General features: G+C 47.3%; 1 protein-coding gene across 1 annotated transcript in view; it reads right to left on the reverse strand.

Annotated features, from left to right (window-relative positions):
• Nucleotides 1-18984, reverse strand: part of aff3 (AF4/FMR2 family, member 3) — a 299761-nt gene that overhangs the window by 14406 nt on the left and 266371 nt on the right. The window contains exons 11-12 of the mRNA XM_072476594.1: nt 14195-14266; nt 12716-12809 (exon numbers count right to left, since the gene is read on the reverse strand). Coding sequence (XP_072332695.1) covers nt 12716-12809; nt 14195-14266 — 166 coding nt within the window. The remainder of the gene's footprint in view (nt 1-12715; nt 12810-14194; nt 14267-18984) is intronic.

The raw sequence follows: 18984 nt of genomic DNA on the forward strand, positions 1-18984 counted from the left end.
GGCCTGGATGACCCACACTCCAGCGGATCCTTCCCTTTCTTTGGAATTAGCGTGATCATCGCTTGTGTCAGTGTTTCCGGCAGCCTCCCCTTCTTCAGCGCCTCACTAAACGCCCCCAATAAATGTGGTGCCTGCTCTGTTGCAATCTCCTTATAGAACTCCGCTGGGTAACTGTTGTAGCCATCTGGGATGGCCATGTCCCGATTACAAAATGGACACTTGCAAAGAATGCAGGGAGAATTGGACAACACTGAAAAAGCAAGCAGGTGCAAGGTATGTCTATTGATTGGAGCCTTTGCTCTCAGACAGGACCGGTACTGCTAAGCCATCTACATACTAATGAGCCATCCCTGGGAACAAAAGGCAACATTTAGGTAAACAATGCTAAGCCTGACATCCCGGCGCCAGAGGACACTAAAACAAAGCAAATCAACGGCCACCTAGGACACGCCCAGCAACCAGGGAACTCACCCCTCTATTGGAGGAAAATAGATAGGAACGATTGGGAAACAGCCCAATTAATTGCGGCCAAGTTCAAGGCCCACCCAAAAGCGCACAAAGCCCTTTTGGGGTATAAAAAGGACTCCCCAAGAGAGGATCTCTCTCTTGGCCTTGGCTCTCAGCGAGGAGAGACCTGCCTAGCAGCTACGCCAGACCAAGTAAGTTCCAAGTCAACGCACGCTACGAGATAGACGCTCCTAGTTGCTATCCTGTAAACAGCTCAACCCAGCAGCCTCAGAACCGAGCAACGGCCATTGTTCCTCTGACTGAGTGGGCACCCGAAGCTAAGTATAGGCTTATAGTAATAGTGATAGTTTAGGTTGTAGAGTTTTATGCATGAGTAGATTTGACCGTGTGTAAATAAATGAGCATTGCTTTTGAACTTACTAACTGGCGTATCGAGTCTTTGATCAGTATTCGGTTTTGAACCTTGTGGCGGTGTCGAAAGATACCTGCCGACTCTTGAGCAAACGTAATTAAACAGAGCCAAATTAAGAGACAAAGCAAGTTAGCAACATTTACTGGCGACTCTGTTGGGATTCGACTTAGAAGTGGCCTAACCACTCCGAGAGAACCCAAATTTGAATTAGAATCCAATTGGAAACAGAAAAACCACAAGCGTAAGAACAGTACTGATCAAACCTCCGAGATTCGGAAGTGTGTTAATGCATGCGTACTAACAGGGATATAAGGTAAACCTGAGAGATTTTGTTGCGTAAAACTGTCGGGAGTTTTGTACGCCGGAAATTAGCGTAAGCCGTACCCGTGTTTACATCACCACTTTATCACCCCCTGTTCCAAATTCAGTAGAGAACCTAGATAGAGAAAATGGCAATGAAGGCAATGGAACGCCATATGAACCCCCAGGAATTCGAGGTTGCAGCGACCAGTAGAGTAGGACAGTATCCCGTTTGGGAAGAAAAGATCAGGAAATATCTCAAAGGGAAAGGATGGCCCCTTTGGAGTGAATTCTGCACTAATGAGGAAACAGGTCCCGGGAGTATAGGACATACTTGGTGGGAGAACCTGTCAGAGATACACACGAAGAGCTTGGGGAAAGCTCGCAAGCTGATGGCAATCATGATTTAAAAGAGCAGCTAGCAGCAAGGGACAGAGAGGTGGATGATGCCAAGAGGGCACACCAGTCTTGTCTCGCGCATTTGAGTAGTTTCCAAACGCAATACGATAAGGCCTACCAGGACACGCAACGTGCGGTCTTGGTAAGACAAGAGACCGAGCAACAAGTTGAGAAATTGCAGAAACAGTGCAATGATCTGAAAGCAGCCCTACGAGCACTCCATACTTCCACGACGGAACAAAGGCAGAGCTCCGTAGACCACGCCAAGTGCCGGAAGCAAATTGCAGAATTGCAATCTCTGTTTTCCATTCAAAATGGGTTTCAAAGCACATTTGGACCACAATTAGATCAGGAAAATGGCCCCGACTGGCAGGAATTGAACGAGACTGCCCATACATACGTACATGGGACATGTAAGCAGGAAAAACCCCAGAAAAGGAAAGCACCCCAACCAAACAGGCAGAACACACCCCCATGAACCCTGTAACCACACACTGCAGGGCCGCAGCAGAAGGAGATGCAGATTTCCTGTATACAACACTGTTAACCGTGATCCAATTACGGGACGCGTGTGGAAAGATTACACCGTTCCTTCCCACATCAGACCCCCACCAATTTTTCGCGAAAGTCAAACAGCAGGCAACCGTGTACGGCCTGGACGAAAAGGAGCAAGTGAAGCTCACAGTTTTAAGCCTCGACCCTTCAGTTGTGGCAGCCCTTCCCGACCCACAGAATGTAGGAGGAGGCACACTCCAAGAGATGCACACAGCGATCCTTGATGCGATTGGCTTTAACAGAGGAGACCCCATTGAAGGCCTAAATAAGTGTAGGCAAAAGAAGACAGAGCACCCCACAGCGTTTGCTGGATGCTTGTGAATTCACTTCACAGCAGTTTTCGGAGAGTTAGCCCGCGCCCATTTGTCCCCAGATAATATGGCCAAATGGACTCGAATCCTAGTCTCTCACGCGACAGACGCAGGACAGAGAGCTTGCGCAAATTACGACCCCTCAGATGAGGCCCACAATGAAAAATGGGTTTTGATGCGATTGTCCCGCGCTTGGGAGCAATCAGTCCAAAGCAAAACCGCATTTATAAAACCCGATGAAGAGCAGGTGGATATGAATCCAGTTAAAGTACACCAGAACCCCGCATGGGTAAATGAGGGCAGGAACAGCCCACCCCAGCCCAAAGCTCAAGAATGTTACAATTGTGGACAGCTAGGACACTTTGCACGAGAGCGCAAAGCGCCCCAAAAGCAGCAGAGAAGCCAACAGACAGGCACTCTAAACAGGAGTAGGGCAAAGCCGATCCATATCGTTAGCGCCCGTTCAGAGAATGCAGACATGAACGGCACCGACTGACGGTGGTCGGGCTCCCCAACTTGGGTCTGCGACACCCTTTGGGACAAGTCCGGTAGACCGGTAGTGGCAGGCAAAGTTAGGGGACACCCCGTAGAATTTGTGGGACACAGGAGAATCCCGCACCACACTCGATTCCTCCATGATGTTTCAGCAAGACACGTGGCCCACAACAGACATCACACTCAGCGGTTTAACAGGCCATTTACAACAGGAACACATCACAGCCCCTGTAGCAATACAAATAGGGAACATCACAGCTAAGCACCCTGTAGTTTTGGTTGATCTGCCCCAGACAGGAGAACACATCCTTGGGATCGATTTCATGAGCTCCCATAACCTTTCTTTTGATCCAGTTAACAAGTGTGCTTGGAAAATGGCAAAGGCAGCATGAGCCCCCGCCACGCTCACAGTAGGAGAGTATGTAAACAGGATTAGCTCAGTAGGAGACTTCTGGTTCAACCCTCGAGTCATTAGTGCAGACAAACAGGTTAGGACAGTCCTGCAGGAACATAAAGCAGCATTTGCACAGCACAAGCACGACTGTGGCAAATTGGCTGGTTTTGTGAGCACTACAGGTCCCGACCCTAAACCCCAGAAGCAGTATGGAGTTCCTCAGGAAGCAGAGGGAGAAATCTCCAAAGTAATAGAGAGTTTGTTGGATCAAGGCGTACTCAGATCAGTAGCCTCCACAAACAACGCACCAATTTGGCCCGTCAGGTAACCGGATGGATCATGGCGACTGACCATTGATTACCGGGAACTGAACAAAGTAACCCCAGCAGCAGCCCCCACCGTAGCCACGAGTCCCGAGACCATGCTCAAACAGGGGCTCCAGTCAAAATGTTTTTCGGTTTCGGACATTCGTAACGGCTTTTGGTCCTTCCATTGGCTAGAGCACGCCAGTACAAATTCGCCTTTACATTCCAAGGGCAACAGTGCACGTGGACGTGCCTTCCACAACTCCCCCTCGTTTTTCCACCGACAGCTGGCAAATGGATTAGCAAAATTTTCCCGCCCCGATTGTCTGGTCCAGTACGTAGACGACTTGTTACTACAGACAGACACAAAGGGAAAGCACATTTCACTTCTCACCGAACTCCTAGCACTCCTGAAAGAAATTGGTTGTAAAGTCAAGCCCAAGAAGGCCCAGATTTTGAAAGAGAAAGTGATTTACTTGGGAACAGTGATCACTCATGGTAAACGCGAGATCGAGCAAAAGAGAATTGACTCGACCGTCAAATTGCCCCTTCCCCACAATGTCTCAGCCCTCCGGTCATTTTTAGGACTGGTTGGCTACTGCCGAAACCATATTGACGGTTTCACCACTAAAGCAGCGCCCCTTTCCGAACTTCTCAAGAAGCAGGCACCTTGGGAATGGCTTCCACAGCATACGGATGCCGTGGATGCTTTAAAAAGAGCACTCAGCACAGCCCCCGCACTACAGGTCCCAGATCCACTTTCCCCATATGCAATCAAAGTTGCAACCACCGAGCGAACCCTTTCGGCCGTGCTCCTCCATGAACGCCACGAGCAATTATGCTCCGTAGCATACACCTCACATGTGTTAGACCCCGTAGAGCAAGGATTTTCTGCCTGTGGCTCGCAGTTTTTTGGGCAGTACAATACTTCGCCTACATTACAGGACTCAACCCCATCACCATCCTCACAGAACACACCCCAACACAACTATTGTTAGACGGCCGACTTAAAGATGGCACCGTCAGCCAAATCCGCGCAGCCCGTCGGACCCTTCTTTTACAGTGACGGGACATCACAGTAAAACGAACCAAGACCCACACCTTCCTTGCTGATAATTTGCAGTATGCAGGCACCCCTCATGAATGTGAGATCATCACCACAAAACAGAACACAGGCCCATTTATTCCCAAAACACCTCCCAGGAAAACAGGTAGTACACCCCAGAGACCCCAGCCCACAGACACGTGCGCACCCCTGAAGATTTATGTGGATGGCTCCTCCACAGTGTTACATGGAAAGAGAATTACCGGTTGTGGTATTTACGTCAAGGACGCGCAGGAACGCGCCCTGGATGAGATTGCATTAAAGTTGCCAGGTCACTTAGGCTCACAGGCAGCAGAGCTGGCAGCAATCGTTTATATTGTAGACCGCCCCGACTCGTTCCTGACCACAGCTGACATCTATTCAGACAGCTTGTATGTATGTAATAGTTTGACGGAATTCCTACCCCTGTGGGAAACGAGAGGATTTGTTTCCGCGGACGGTAAGCCCTTAGCCCCATTACTCTGCCACAACTTAGAGACAGCGAAGGACAGAAAATATGGAATAATTAAGGTTCGCAGTCATCACCTTTCTTCCCCCCCATGTAACGTTAAAGCAGACACCCTAGCGAAGGCAGGCTCCAGGCATGGTTATTTTTGGAACCTCCCCGAAAGCACCCCAGTACACGCAGTTCTGGTCTCACAGACCAATATTCAGGATCTAGCGAAAGCACAGAAAGAGGACGAGAAACTCAGGGAAGTTTTAAAGGGTACCTTCCCAGCACCGTATGATAAATATAAGAATGCAATAACCACACATGACGGTGTGATTTTAAAGGATGGCATTTTCTAGTTCCCAGCCAGGACAGGAACCAGATCATTTGTCAGTTCCATGACAATCGTGGACACCAAGGAATTGAACCCACCCGAGCCCACCTAAGACCGCTCTGCTGGTGGCCTGATTTAAAAGCCGATGTGACGCACTACATAGAGAATTGCTTGATCTTTGCCCAGAACAATCCGGACCGATATGCGAAAAAGGCTCAACTTAGTCATACCCGTCCCGTTAATGGACCCTGGACAAATCTACAGATAGACTATATAGGACCCCTACCCCCTTGCAGAAATGGTTATAAGTATGTGTTGGTGGTCATCGACACCTTCACAAAATGGGTGGAAGCATTTCCATCACGAACTAATACGGCCAAGACAACGGCTAAAATATTAACACACCACATCTTTACAAGAGGGGGACGCCCCCGCAGTATAGAGTCCGATCAAGGCTCCCATTTCACAGGACGTGTAATGAAAAACATCCTCACGATTTTCGGCATTCGACCAAAGTTTCATATCGCATACCACCCCCAGTCGAGTGGTATTGTAGAGAGGATGAATAGTACATTAAAAGCCACCCTCAGGAAAATGGTTCAGCAGAATAACAGCACCTGGGATTCAGTTCTCCCATTTGCTTTGATGTTTATAAGAAACACGGTATCCACGTCCGCAGGATACACCCCCCACACTCTCATGACCGGACGCCCCATGAAAGGCACTGAGTATTTATTAGGACTGGATTTGGCCAGCCCCGCAGTTACAGCCCTCACGCATGAAAATGCTGTATGACAATTGATACAGAACATAAAGGCAGCCCAACTCGCAGCAGCTATGAGACTTGGGACCAGGAAGAAACAGAGCAAGGCTTGTTTCGACAAAACAGTACACGCCACTGAGTTTGCAGTAGGGCAGCAAGTCATGCTTTCCCTTTACAACCCCAGTTCATTCCTTTCCCCTAAATTCTCTGGACCGTACTCCATTTCGGACAAAGTCAGCCCCTCAGTATACAAGATTACATATCCCAATGGTGAGTCTGCGTGGTTTCACATAAACCAGCTCAAGGCTTATGGCTCGCAGCAAAGCCACACACACATCCTGCTTGCAGCAGCAGACGAGCACGCCCTGCCCACAGATGACGTTTTCCTACCCTCCCCCAATCAGTCCAGCCCGTCCTCAGACACGACTTCAAATCCACCCCCAGAAGCACGACTCCGCCTCTCCCTTCCCTCAACCAGCAGCGACAGTGATAGCGATCACGATGATGACAGCCACAGCACACCACGTTACGATTATACCCCTGTACCAGGCCCCACTCCCAGCGAATCTGAGCATGATTCCACTGACCCCTTCGAGATTACATATATCAAAGCCCCTGACCCAGACCCACCGCCCGACGATTATGGATTTAAACCTAGTAGCTCCAACCTCGACACACGATTCTGGCACCGAGACAATTCGTTCAGGCTCATCCGGAATGATGAGATTGACCCCAATTCGCCCCAAGCAGCTTTAGCATGGTTACTACAGTCAAGAGTTTGGCAACCGGGAGAAGATGATGACATAGTGTCTGACTCCCACCAAACAATCCCTTTGCGACCCTGTTCGCTACTGATCAGTGAGGTGTCCAGATGATGGAGAAAAAAGGAACCGCTGGAGAGATACGGTGTCCTTTCTGATGGAACTTGCACCATGTTTGTTGTACATTTGTTCGTTAGTGCTAATGTTAAGTGTTGTTTGTAAACATGAAAGTTTTTCACGGCCCCCACTCCTTTGACGCCCAATGCCTGTTAAAGGAACAAGTTTGTCCCCAGACAACAGTTCAGAGGAACTAGTTTGTCAACAGAAACCAGTTTAGAGGTACAAGTTTGTCGCCAGACAACCGTTCAGAGGAACTAATTTGACGACAGACACGACTCATAGCTACTCTCCTGATCTGAGAGGAAGCCCCCACAACGGCCACATTCTTACCCGTTCTTGCCGGTTGCTCAAGCAGTGGAGAAACGGCATTGGTCCCCGCCCTGCCCGAGGACCCCCCTCTGGTCAGCAAAGCTCGGGTAGAGCACATACGGCACTGATCACCGTCCCACCCAGGGATTCCACCCATTTCTTACCCGCGCACCCCATTTTGGCACTTTCAGTTCGAAATTCTTTTGTTTGGTTTTGGCAACCCTTAGGTTACTTCCGTATGCTATTTACATCCTAAAACACTAGGATGGTAGATCGCAAGGCTGCGAGACAGCTAGCACTATGGCAGTATTTTTCTCGGATGTCTTGTCCAAATATTTGGTTTTTTTAAAAAATGAGGGAGTCACAGATGGTGACCAATTATAAAGGGAAATTGGCAACAAAGGACAGACAGACAGGCATACGAGATCTTAAGCAAGATAATAACAGATATTATGCTTGTGTTCACAGAGCTCCGGAACCTCAGGAACCCCAGAGGAAGACAAGGAAGACAGAAAGACGGAAAGATGAAGACGACCTCCATCTTTTTCACCTAGATCTTAGCGGGATCCCTTCAGTTGCGCGTGGAAGCTACCCCCCTGACCCCTACCAAGCCGTGAATGATTCCCACCCCTGCAACACACAGAACCCGCGACAGCAAACAATACCCCGACCTGTTGTGATAAGTTTATCACCTGGTACTCACTATCGTATGTAGTAGAAGCCCTCTTAGTACTGCCGATACTTTGCAGTGTCGTGCAGACACTTAAAGTCAGGAAAGGCGAAAGAGAGCTTACCGCTCTCGCACCCCGGTATACAGGTTTAGGTCCCCCATTTTGGGATTCCACCAAACCCCTGAACCCCTTGACATGAATTAAAGTGCATCCGTTTTCTCTTTACATGTATTCCGTTGAATAAAGAAATGTAAACTTCTGTGTCTGACTGCCAGGCCAGGGAAATTTGTGTGCTGCTATTTTGTACATTTAAAATGTTGTAGATTATTTTTGATTGTTTGAGTGAGGATAGTTTATTGGGGATAGTTAGAGGTTCCAGTTTTTTAATTTTTCTTTAATGCATGCATTAATGTCATAGCGCCCCGCAGAGTTTTATAATAATGTATGCATTTAAATTGATTTAGGTAGAATTGTGTTTCATAGGGTAGGACAGAGTAGAGCCTGATTATGGGTGCCCCGTTTGATCAGAGGATGAAGACGACGCAGTAATGTGATCCTTCACGCTTTGCGTTGAGGATCACAAGGAGGGGGTGTAGCCATCTGGGATGGCCACGTCCCGATTACAAAATGGACACTTGCAAAGAATGCAGGGAAAATTGGACAACACCTAAAAAGCAAGCATGTGCAAGGTCTGTCTGTTGATTCGAGCCTTAGCTCTCAGACAGGACTGGTACTGCTAAGCCATCTACATACTAATGAGCCATCCCCGGGAACAAAAGGCAACATTTAGGTAAACAATGCCAGGCATCCCGGCGCCAGAGGAGACTAAAACAAAGCAAACCAACGGCCACCTAGGACACGCCTAGCAAACAGGGAACCCACCCCTCTCCCTCTATTGGAGGAAAATCAATAGGAACAATTGGGAAACGGCCCAATTAATTGCGGCCAAGTTCAAGGCCCGCCCAAAAGTGCACAAAGCCCTTTTGGGGTATAAAAAGGACTCCCCAAGAGAGGATCTCTCTCTTGGCCTTGGCTCTCAGCGAGGAGAGACCTGCCTCGCAGCTACGCCAGACCAAGTAAGTTCCAAGTCAACGCACGCTACGAGATAGACGCTCCTAGTTGCTATCCTGTAAACAGCTCAACCCAGCAGCCTCAGAACCGAGCAACGGCCATTGTTCCTCTGACTGAGTGGGCACCTGAAGCTAAGTATAGGCTTTAGTAATAGTGATAATTTAGGTTGTAGAGTTTTATGCATGAATAGATTTGACTGTGTGTAAATAAATGAGCATTGCTTTTGAACTTACTAACTGGTGTATCGAGTCTTTGATCAGTATTCGGTTTTGAACCTTGTGGCGGTATCGAAAGATACCTGCCGACTCTTGAACAAACGTAATTAAACAGAGCCAAATTAAGAGACAAAGCAAGTTAGCAACACCATCCGGCCCTGGAGCCTTCTCCGACTTCATCCCTCGCATGCTTTCCATCACCTCTTTCAAGCCTAATGGCTCTCTAGAGTCTGTCTCCTTTCCTCAGCCAGCAGTGGGAATTCCAGCCTGTCCAGAAACTGCCCCATATCCCCTTCCTCACCCCCCGGGATTGGCCTTATACAATTTCTCATAGTACTCCCTGAAAGCCTCATTTATCTTCCCCGGCTCTGACACTATCTCCCCCTTCCCTGTCCATACTGTCAGGATTTCTCTGGACATGGCCTGCCTGATGGGCTAGCATGCGGCTCGCTTTCTCTCTATATTCATACTGCACCCCCCTTGCCCTCCATAGCCACCCAATAGCCTTTCCCATTGTTAGCCTGTCGAACTGCCCTTGTAACTTTTTTCTTTCCGCCAATCTCTCCATGGTGGGGGCCCTCGAATATTCCCTGTCCACCTCAACTATCTCATCCAGTAATCGTCCATACGCCTCTCTCCTCCTCCTATCTCCACGTGCCTTGAATGAGATAATCTCAACCCGAATAACCGCCTTCAATGCCTCCCAGAATGTGGCGGCCGATACCTTCCCATTTTGGTTCAGCTCCACCTAGTCCTTAATCACCAACCACACCTTATCGCAGAAAGCCCTGTCCGCTAACAGTCCCGGGTCCAGCCTCCATCCCGGCCTGTTCCTGCCCCGAGCTAAATAGAACCTTCAGCCAGTGCAGTGCGTGGTCAGAAATCACGATACCCGCATACTCTGCCCCCATCACCCCCACCAACATCTCTCAGCTCACCACAAAAAAAAATAATTCTGGAATATACTTTGTACACGTGCGAGAAGAAGGAATACTCTCTTTTCCCTGGGTTTCTAAACCTCCACGCATCTACCATTCCCATTCTTTCCATAAACCCTTCCAGCTCCTTCGTCATCCTCAGCTTTCCCATTGACTTGGGTCTCGACCTGTCCACCCTTGGCTGCAGCACGCAGTAAAGTCCCCTCCCATAATCAACTGATGCGTGTCCAGGTCTGGAATTGTTCCCAGCAACCCCTTCACAAACCCCTCTCCATCTCTAGGATCTACGATCCCTGTGCCTCTAAGCACTTCTCGACTCTCTCCATCGAGCCTTTCACGGGTGCAACCGCTCCTTCGATGGCCTTCAATCGGTCTTCCTGCATCTCCTTTCGTTGCTGCTGGAACGTCTCTCTGATGAACGCAATCAACTGCTCCATTTGGGGTTTTCCAGCAAGCGACAACCCTTCTCCCTCCCCCATCTTTCGCATTGTTGCTGCGCCACAGGTCTCTTCCACTTCCTTGGCCAGGTCTTTACCCTTCGTCTGCCAGATCTGATAACCAGCAGACATGCCACTCAGGGAGGGAACTTCTCCTCCACACCTTCAGCTGCATTTTCCCGTCAAAATTTCACTGTTTTCGGATAAAAAGAGCTCAAATCCTTTGGGCGGATGCGTTAAGCAGAGTCAACACATATCATGTGCCAGGCTCAGCCTGATTCAGTTTAAGGTCGTTCACTGGGCACACATGACGGTGGCCCGGATGAGCAAGTTTTTTGGGATAGAGGACAGTGTGTGAGGTGTGCGGGAGGGCCAGCAAACCATGTTCATATGTTTTGGGCATGTCCGAAGCTTAGGGGATGCTGGCAGGGTTTTACAGATGTCATGTCCACGGTGTTAAAAAACAAGGGTGGTGCCGAGTCCAGAGGTGGCGATTTTCGGAGTGTCGGAAGGTCCGGGTGCCCGGGGGTGAGAGAGGCTGACGTCTTGGCCTTTGCCTCCTTGGTAGCCCGGAGATGGATATTGCTAGCGTGGAGTGACAAGAAGCCCCTAAATTCAGAGATCTGGCTTAGTGACATGGCTTGGTTTCTCAGACTTGAGAAAATAAAGTTCGCCCTAAGAGGGTCAATGCTAGGGTTCGTCTGGAGGTGGCAGCCGTTTGCCGACTAACTGTCGGCAGAGGTGGGGGGGTGGAAGTTAGATTATTGTTTAGAGGAGGTGGGACTTTTGAGGGAGGGAGGCGGTCTTTGTACTATGTTTATATTTGTATTTGTTTACTGTTTACTGTTATTATTATAAAATTTTAAATGCCTTAATAAAATATTTTTTTAAACTAAAAGAGCTCAAATCCACGCCCTCAAGCCGGAGCTGCCCTGTGGGCGACCACTCACTCCATGGCCACCACCAGAAGTCAGATGTGAATATATTTTAATATAATTATTCAGCATCCCGCCACATGATCTCCCCTCACTAAATATCTACACCTTGCTTTTTAAAAATGGGATTCAGTTGAGGGGATCCGTCCAGGGGGGCACCCTGCCACCTAACACAAGTGTGTTAGAGGGCGAGAGCGGGCAGTGAGAGAACTTGCAGGTAACAGGGGAGCGGGCACCGAGGGCAGGAAAGCCGGCAATACATCCATGGTGGGGGGGAGCCCCTCAAGGTTTTGCTGGGGGGGGGGGAGCCCCCCCCAATGAATGTCTAGGATGGGGAGGAGCCCCTGATGATTGTCCTGGTTGAGAGGGGGGAGTTGATGTACATCTCTGATCGGGGCACACTTTAAAGATGGCAGCCCAACCTATGTGGAGCCTGGTGCCGGCTCTATCAGGCCCTGCCCCACCAGAGTGATGACATAAGTGTTGCCCATTCATCTTTTTTAACTCAGAGGTTCAAGATCTGGAGAGAAAACTGGTCTGTGCAACTGGAGAGCTACTGCCAGTTTTGAGTCTGAGGTTGACACTTTGGAAAAATGTGGTAAGATTCCGCCCAAAAGCTTTTTTTATCCTTACAAGGCCATTCAGTTGTTCAGCAACCCCCGATAGTTCTATCTATTCTTCATACCTTAACCCTCTCTTAGCACAGCAGAATCACAGTTGGAATTGAAACCAGCCCCCACACAGCATGAATCTAACTATAGGTTTTCCACTTCCAGGCACAGAAACAATAAATTAAATCCACTTAAAACTATACCTTATTTCTAATGTTTACCAATACAAATATAAATCCCTTAAAACTGCCTTTGTTTTCCTAACCCTGCTTCATGTTTCCTATAATTCTTTTTGTCTTTCCAACACAAAAGCCTACAGCTGGAGCATTGTAGTTTATGAAGTTATGAAAATTCAGAAAATGTATTGAGTATTTACCTTGAAATAGTTGATTAAGGCTTTAGAATATTTAACAGCATTATCCCTCTTAAGTCTGAACATCCTCCAATAAAGAAGTGCCAAACAACGGTAGCTGCAGAGATCAAAAGTAAAATGTCATAAACTATGTTCGGATTTACAATCAGACAGATAAATGGTGCATGGTGATAATCGTCAAGCTCAGGAAACCAACCATGAAAATTAACTTCATCCACTAACATGGGATAGTGTGGTTCATTTGTTTTTTATTCATGGTAGGCGGAAGTGAGTGACTGAGTTTTAATTATATCTGCCACTCTGTGCTTTCAGATGCTATTTAGTAATTGCGAAGAAATGGAGACGTGCATTCAAGGGCACAGGTTAAAGGTGTGAACTCCAGTTCAGATCGCACCTTTATATAATCAGAAAAGTGGGCAGTGCAGGCTAACCTAAATGTAAAGTGCACAGACTGCACACTGGAGCAACCAGTACCTTTGAACTGGAGAGAAATGTGTAACACATAGTGTATATCACAAAAGTCAAAAAAACCAAAGCAAAATATGTTAAATGTGCAAAAGCGTGAAACATGCTTTCAAGTATTTCTGCCCTGCTGTAAATATTTTCCTCATATTTTTGCTAGTTACCACTTCCACATGCTGGGAGGATGTAAGATCTAGCTGAGGTCTCAGATTTCTTTATTGTTATCTCTTTTACACTAATTTTCTCGAGTTTCAGCTAATGACTTCTACTAGCATATGTTTGAAAATATATCCCTGAATAGTCTCGTGTATGAATAACACAGGTTCTGGATTCTTATTTTACCTAATAAGATAAGATGAATTAGACAGAAGATAGGTTTAAAATTACGTGTACGCCAAGAGAAAATATAAATGAAATTATTAATAATTTCACAATGTACTTATTTGTATTTTGAGGACAAAACTATTCAAAATGTAATCCTCTTTCTCCTTTCTATTGATTGTTCCATAACATTTAGTTGTGGATACCTGATGGTGAACTTCTCCCAGCACACTCCTTAGTCATTGCTAAACTTGTTCTTGAAATTTGAGAAATGATTACTTGTCCCCTCGTGTCCCCTCTCTCTAGGGAAGTTTTTACTCCTAATGACTACTCTGTCAATTGCGTGGTAGCGCAATAAGAATGGAAGCTCAAGCATGGGGAACGGTGGGGGGTAGTGCAGGCAGGGGACTACTGAAGCGTTCTATATGTGACCACTCTACAATGCTCTAAAATGTCTCCTTACTCCACCACTTGATCAAAGGCATTCAATTACAAACAACTTTAATTTGTAAACAATACATTTTTCTATGTACAGTTAAGATGTAAAATGCTAATTCTTAATTCAGTTTCTATGTTAGAGAGATGTTTCACAGACTATTACAAAAAACGAATCATTGATACTGCCATTATACACCAGGAACAAAAGAAAATCTTTATGCAATGGGATTTAATTTACAGTCTCAAATTTTAGAAACTCACCACAAAGCAGCTAACTGCTTATCTGCTTGTGTGGCTGTTGCACCTGAATGAGTCTTCAGTCTCACAGCATATCTTTAAATACAATCCAAATTAAAGCAGAGTAAATAAAACATCAAAGCAAAATCATTAACATTTTACCAGGTTCACTGTCAAACTGGCACATTCAACATACATCCATTAACGTGTTTTAATTTGATATTACATTCAGCAACACCTACATTTGTCACTTGCCACGTGCTAAACATTTATCGTTTTTGGTTCAATTAACCTGCAGCATTTCTAAATGTGCTGGACAAATCTGTGCTATTAATAAAATTGTGCGATCCATGTAAAGAGACTTTGCTAGGTTTTATGTATGATCCAGAATGACAGAATTAGAGGCCAAAATTTTCCAACTGTTCCCGCCGGTGGGATCCTCCAGTCCCACCGCCGGCAATCCCCCACGGCAAGTTTCCTGGTGGACAATGAGTGAGAAACCTCTTGACAGCGACAGGATCAGAGGATCCCACTGCCAGTCAATGGCAGACCATCTCTGCCACTGCAAAACATGCTCCTGTGGGGGGGGGGCGGAAAATCCCACTCTTTTTTCCATTCTGGGACTAGGTCCTGTGGCTGAAACTGCTGCGTAGGCAAGTGGGAATTTGTGCCAAATCATGTGATGCTGGCCTAATACCTTACGCAGTCGGGGGGGGGGGGGGGGGTTTCCTGATGTTTTGCATGGCGGTGTGCGCTGGGTGACTTGTGCCCTGCCATCATATCCGGGCACATGGACATCAAATTATACATCACTGACGGAGATGGCCCATATATCACAGGGAGCTCTGCTCCCTAGATTCAGTGATGCATCCCTTGAAGAGCTGCTCAATACTGTGGAAGCCAGGAGGGACATCTTCTACCTTGAGGATGGAAAGAAGAGGCCAAGCCATCAGACCAATTCAGCATGGGAGGAAGTGTCTAGAGTGGTCAGTGCCTAGGCTTCTACCAGTGGACTGCCCTGCAATACATCAAATGGATGAATGACCTCATCCACACTGGCAAGGCAAGTGAACCCTCAATTGCTCACACTCACCTCACTGAATGGTAGAGGGAACATGGGCCTCAGTAGCAAGAGCACCATCTGTGTGCCCCATGCATAAAAGAGCTACTCATAATAAGGTGCTGCCTCATAGTCTCACTTCAATCCACCTAGACGCCATGTAGGGAAGCAACTATAGAACCCTGACCCATCCATACAGAAATCTCAGACGTTGACTGGTGGGGTTGGCATTGAGGGTACCAGCAAGCATCGCCAATGACATGCCTCTGTCAGCCTTATCCTTCTATCTTGATGGCTCTCTGCTCTAGAGGGTGCTGCCTCAGAACCCTTCTGGACAACCTGTAGTTCACCAGTCACATGGCTCACAATGCAGTGGGTCATTTGGGAGACTGGAAGCATGAAAAAGAAACCTGAAACCTAATTGCTCTCAACCCCATGTTCTTTCTTTGTGCAGGAAAATTTAAGGCATAACAGGAAGAGAGAGAGAATATGGGAGGTGCTGGCCTGACCTCAAGAATCTCATTGAGTTTGAAAGGTAGGCAGTCCAGCTTGCAGGGGAGGGACTGGACCGAGCCTGTGCAGATGGAGAGGTCAGCAGGTGGCCTCCATCCAGTAAGGATCCATGCATAATGAAGTCACATAGAAAGTCAAGGGTCATTCGTTCCTCCATGTTGGGGGCAGCTCATGCAGTCACTTGCTCTCTCCTCTCTCACTTACAGGTGCCAACGGGAAGAAGTCTTACAACACCAGATTAAAGTCCAACAGGTTTATTTGGAGTCACTAGCCTTCGGAGCACAGGTCCTGAAGGAGCTGTGCTTCATAAGCTAGTGACTCCAAACAAATCTGTTGGACTTTAACCTGGTGTTGTAAGACTTCTTATTGTGCCTACTCCAGTCCAATGACGGCATCTCCACATCATAGGTGCCAACAGGAAGAGGAAGTCCTGTCCAGCAGTTTGAAGGGGGTCTTAAGATAAGACCCCTTAGAACTAGATAGCTAGGAGAGCACTAGAATAGCGCGGCATAAGTTAGTTTATTGAGGACTGAAACTAACTTTGGAAAAAATATCCAGTAACCTTTATTAACCATTAAAACTTAAGTGACTATTTGAAGGCAAATTCATGTCTGACATGTGGGAGGCTTTTAAAGGCCAGTTGATTGAAGTGCAGGACAGGCATGTCTCCGCAAAAATGAAGGATAGAAATGGCAGGATTCGGAACCATGGATGACAAGGGAAATTGTAAGCTTAGTCAAAAGGAAAAATGAAGCATATGATAGGTCTAGGCATCTAAACACTGACAAAGTCCTTGAGGAGAACAAAGTAGGAAGGAACTTAAACGTGGAATTAGGAGAGCTAAAATAATAATAATAATAAACTTTTATTGTCACAAGTATGAAGTTACTGTGAAAAGCCCCTAGTCGGCACATTCTGGCACCTGTTCGGGTAAGCTGGTACGGGAATTAAACCCGCGCTGCTGGCTTTGTTCTGCATCGCAAACCAGCTGTCTAGCCAACTGAGCTAAACCAGCCTGAAATGTCTTTAGCAAACGTGGTCAAGGAGAATCCCAAAACTTTTTCTGCATATATTAGGAGCAAGAGGATAGCAAGAGAACGAGTAGGCCCACTCAAGGACAATGGAGGGAAGTTCTGCCTGGACCTGCAAGAAGTGGGTGAAATCCTTACTGAGACCTTTTTCCGGTATTCACCAGGGAGAAGGACATGATGGATGTTGAGGTCGGGGATAGGTGTGTGAATTATCTTTTTTTTTGTAAAATATTTTTATTCTCCATTTTCACATTTTCTTCAGAATTTACACCCCACCAACAAGCAATAAACGGTAACAAATACAAAGTCAATCCCGTTATCAACAACAACGATCCCATCCTCCCACCACTCCAAACAACGCCCCACCTGACAATATAAGCATCAAATAAAACAAACCCTCCCACGGTAGGGAAAACAAAGGAAAGAAAAAGAAAAAGGAACCAGGAATTGCCTATGGTCACCATTGACCGCTGGAGTCCACCCCCCCCCCTAACATTCAATGTCATCCAATTCCCGAAGGAGTACCGTAAATGACACCCATGAGTTGTCACCCCCCCTCCCCGACTCCTTCCCTCCACTACCTCTTATAAAATTCCTCCCCCAACCTCTGTTCCTTCCCCCCAACTTTCCACCCTGGCTAGAGTTATCGGAACCTGTTCTGCCAGGCTCCGATGGCCGCAGCCCCTCCCCCCACCTCACTCCCATTCACTGGCCAGCTTAAACCGGCCAGCGTGGAGGCCTGTGCCCGGGTCTCTTTCCCCCTTGCCCGGTCCCAGAAAAACCAAGAAACCCCCTTCACACAAACCCTGCATACACACCCAAGCCCCAAAGAACCATCATTGCAAGTGAAAGTCCCATCTCTTCCCTTGTCCAAATATATACAACGTTGGCTCATTTAGCACATACACCAGCACGCAGTGAAAAAATAGTTACATGAGGCTACATCGGTACATGACCATTTCTCAATTCAGCCACAGTCCTTCTGCCTTCGCAAACTCCTCCGCTGCTTCCGCCGTCCCAAAATAAAGGTCCTTGGATTTGTAGGTCACTCTCAACTTAGCTGGGTATACTATGCCGCACTGCACCTTACTGATGTACAGTGCCCTTTTCACCCGGCTGAAGGCAGCCCGCCTCCTCGCCAGCTCCACCGTAAAGTCCTGATATATATGCATATACCAGCTCCACCCGCTTCTGCTTTGCCCAGCACAGGACCTTCTCCTTCACACTGTACCTACGAAAACACAAGAGTCACTACTCTTGGCGGCTCACTCTCCTTTGGTACAGGCCTCCACGACCAATGAGCCCGATCCAGTTCATATCGGGAGGGATCATTCCCCTCCCCCAATAGCTTCACCAACATCGTGGCAAAATACTCAGTCGGCCTCGGGCCTTCCACTCCTTCGAGCAGACCCACAATCCTCAGATTCTGTTGCCTGGATCTGTTTTACAAGTCGCCATTTTGGCTCGCAGACCCTTGTTGATCTCTATCACCTTCCGCATCTCCTTCCCCATCGAGGTAAGTTGATCACTGTGTTGCAATAATGTCACTTCCACTTCCTTCAGCGCCTCACCATGCTCCCGCACCTCCGCTGAGGGACAGGATATATGCACATTTGGAGAAAAATGGACTAGTTAGTCTCAAGCAGCATAATTTTGTACGGGGAAGGTCATGTCTCACCAACTTGATTGCGTTTTTTGAAGAGGTGACAAAAGAAAATTGATGAGGGAAGGGTTGTGGATATAGTTTATATGGACTTTAGTAAGGCATTTGACAAGGTCCCAAATGGCAGACTGGTACAAAAACTAAAATCACATGGGATTCAGGATGGGCTGGCTAGATGGATATAGAACTGGCTTGGTTCGCCACGGTCCCATGTTAGATTCCCAGCTTGGGTCACTGTCTATGTGGAGACTGCACGTTCTCCCAGTGTCTGCATGGGTTTCCTCCGGGTGCTCTGGTTTCCTCCCACAAGTCCCGAAAGACGTGGTGTTAGGTAATTTGGACATTCTGAATTCTCCCTCCGTGTACCGAACAGGCGCTGGAATGTGGCGACTAAGGGCTTTTCACAGTAACTTCACTGCAGTATTAATGTAAGCCTACTTGTGACAATAAAGACTATTATTATTATAAAGAAGACGGAGTATAGCGGTGGAAGGGTATTTTTCAGAATGGTGATCTGTAGCTAGTAGTGTTCTGCAGTGATCAGTGC

This window comes from Scyliorhinus torazame, chromosome 15 (assembly GCF_047496885.1).
Source record: "Scyliorhinus torazame isolate Kashiwa2021f chromosome 15, sScyTor2.1, whole genome shotgun sequence".
Classification (NCBI taxonomy): domain Eukaryota; kingdom Metazoa; phylum Chordata; class Chondrichthyes; order Carcharhiniformes; family Scyliorhinidae; genus Scyliorhinus; species Scyliorhinus torazame.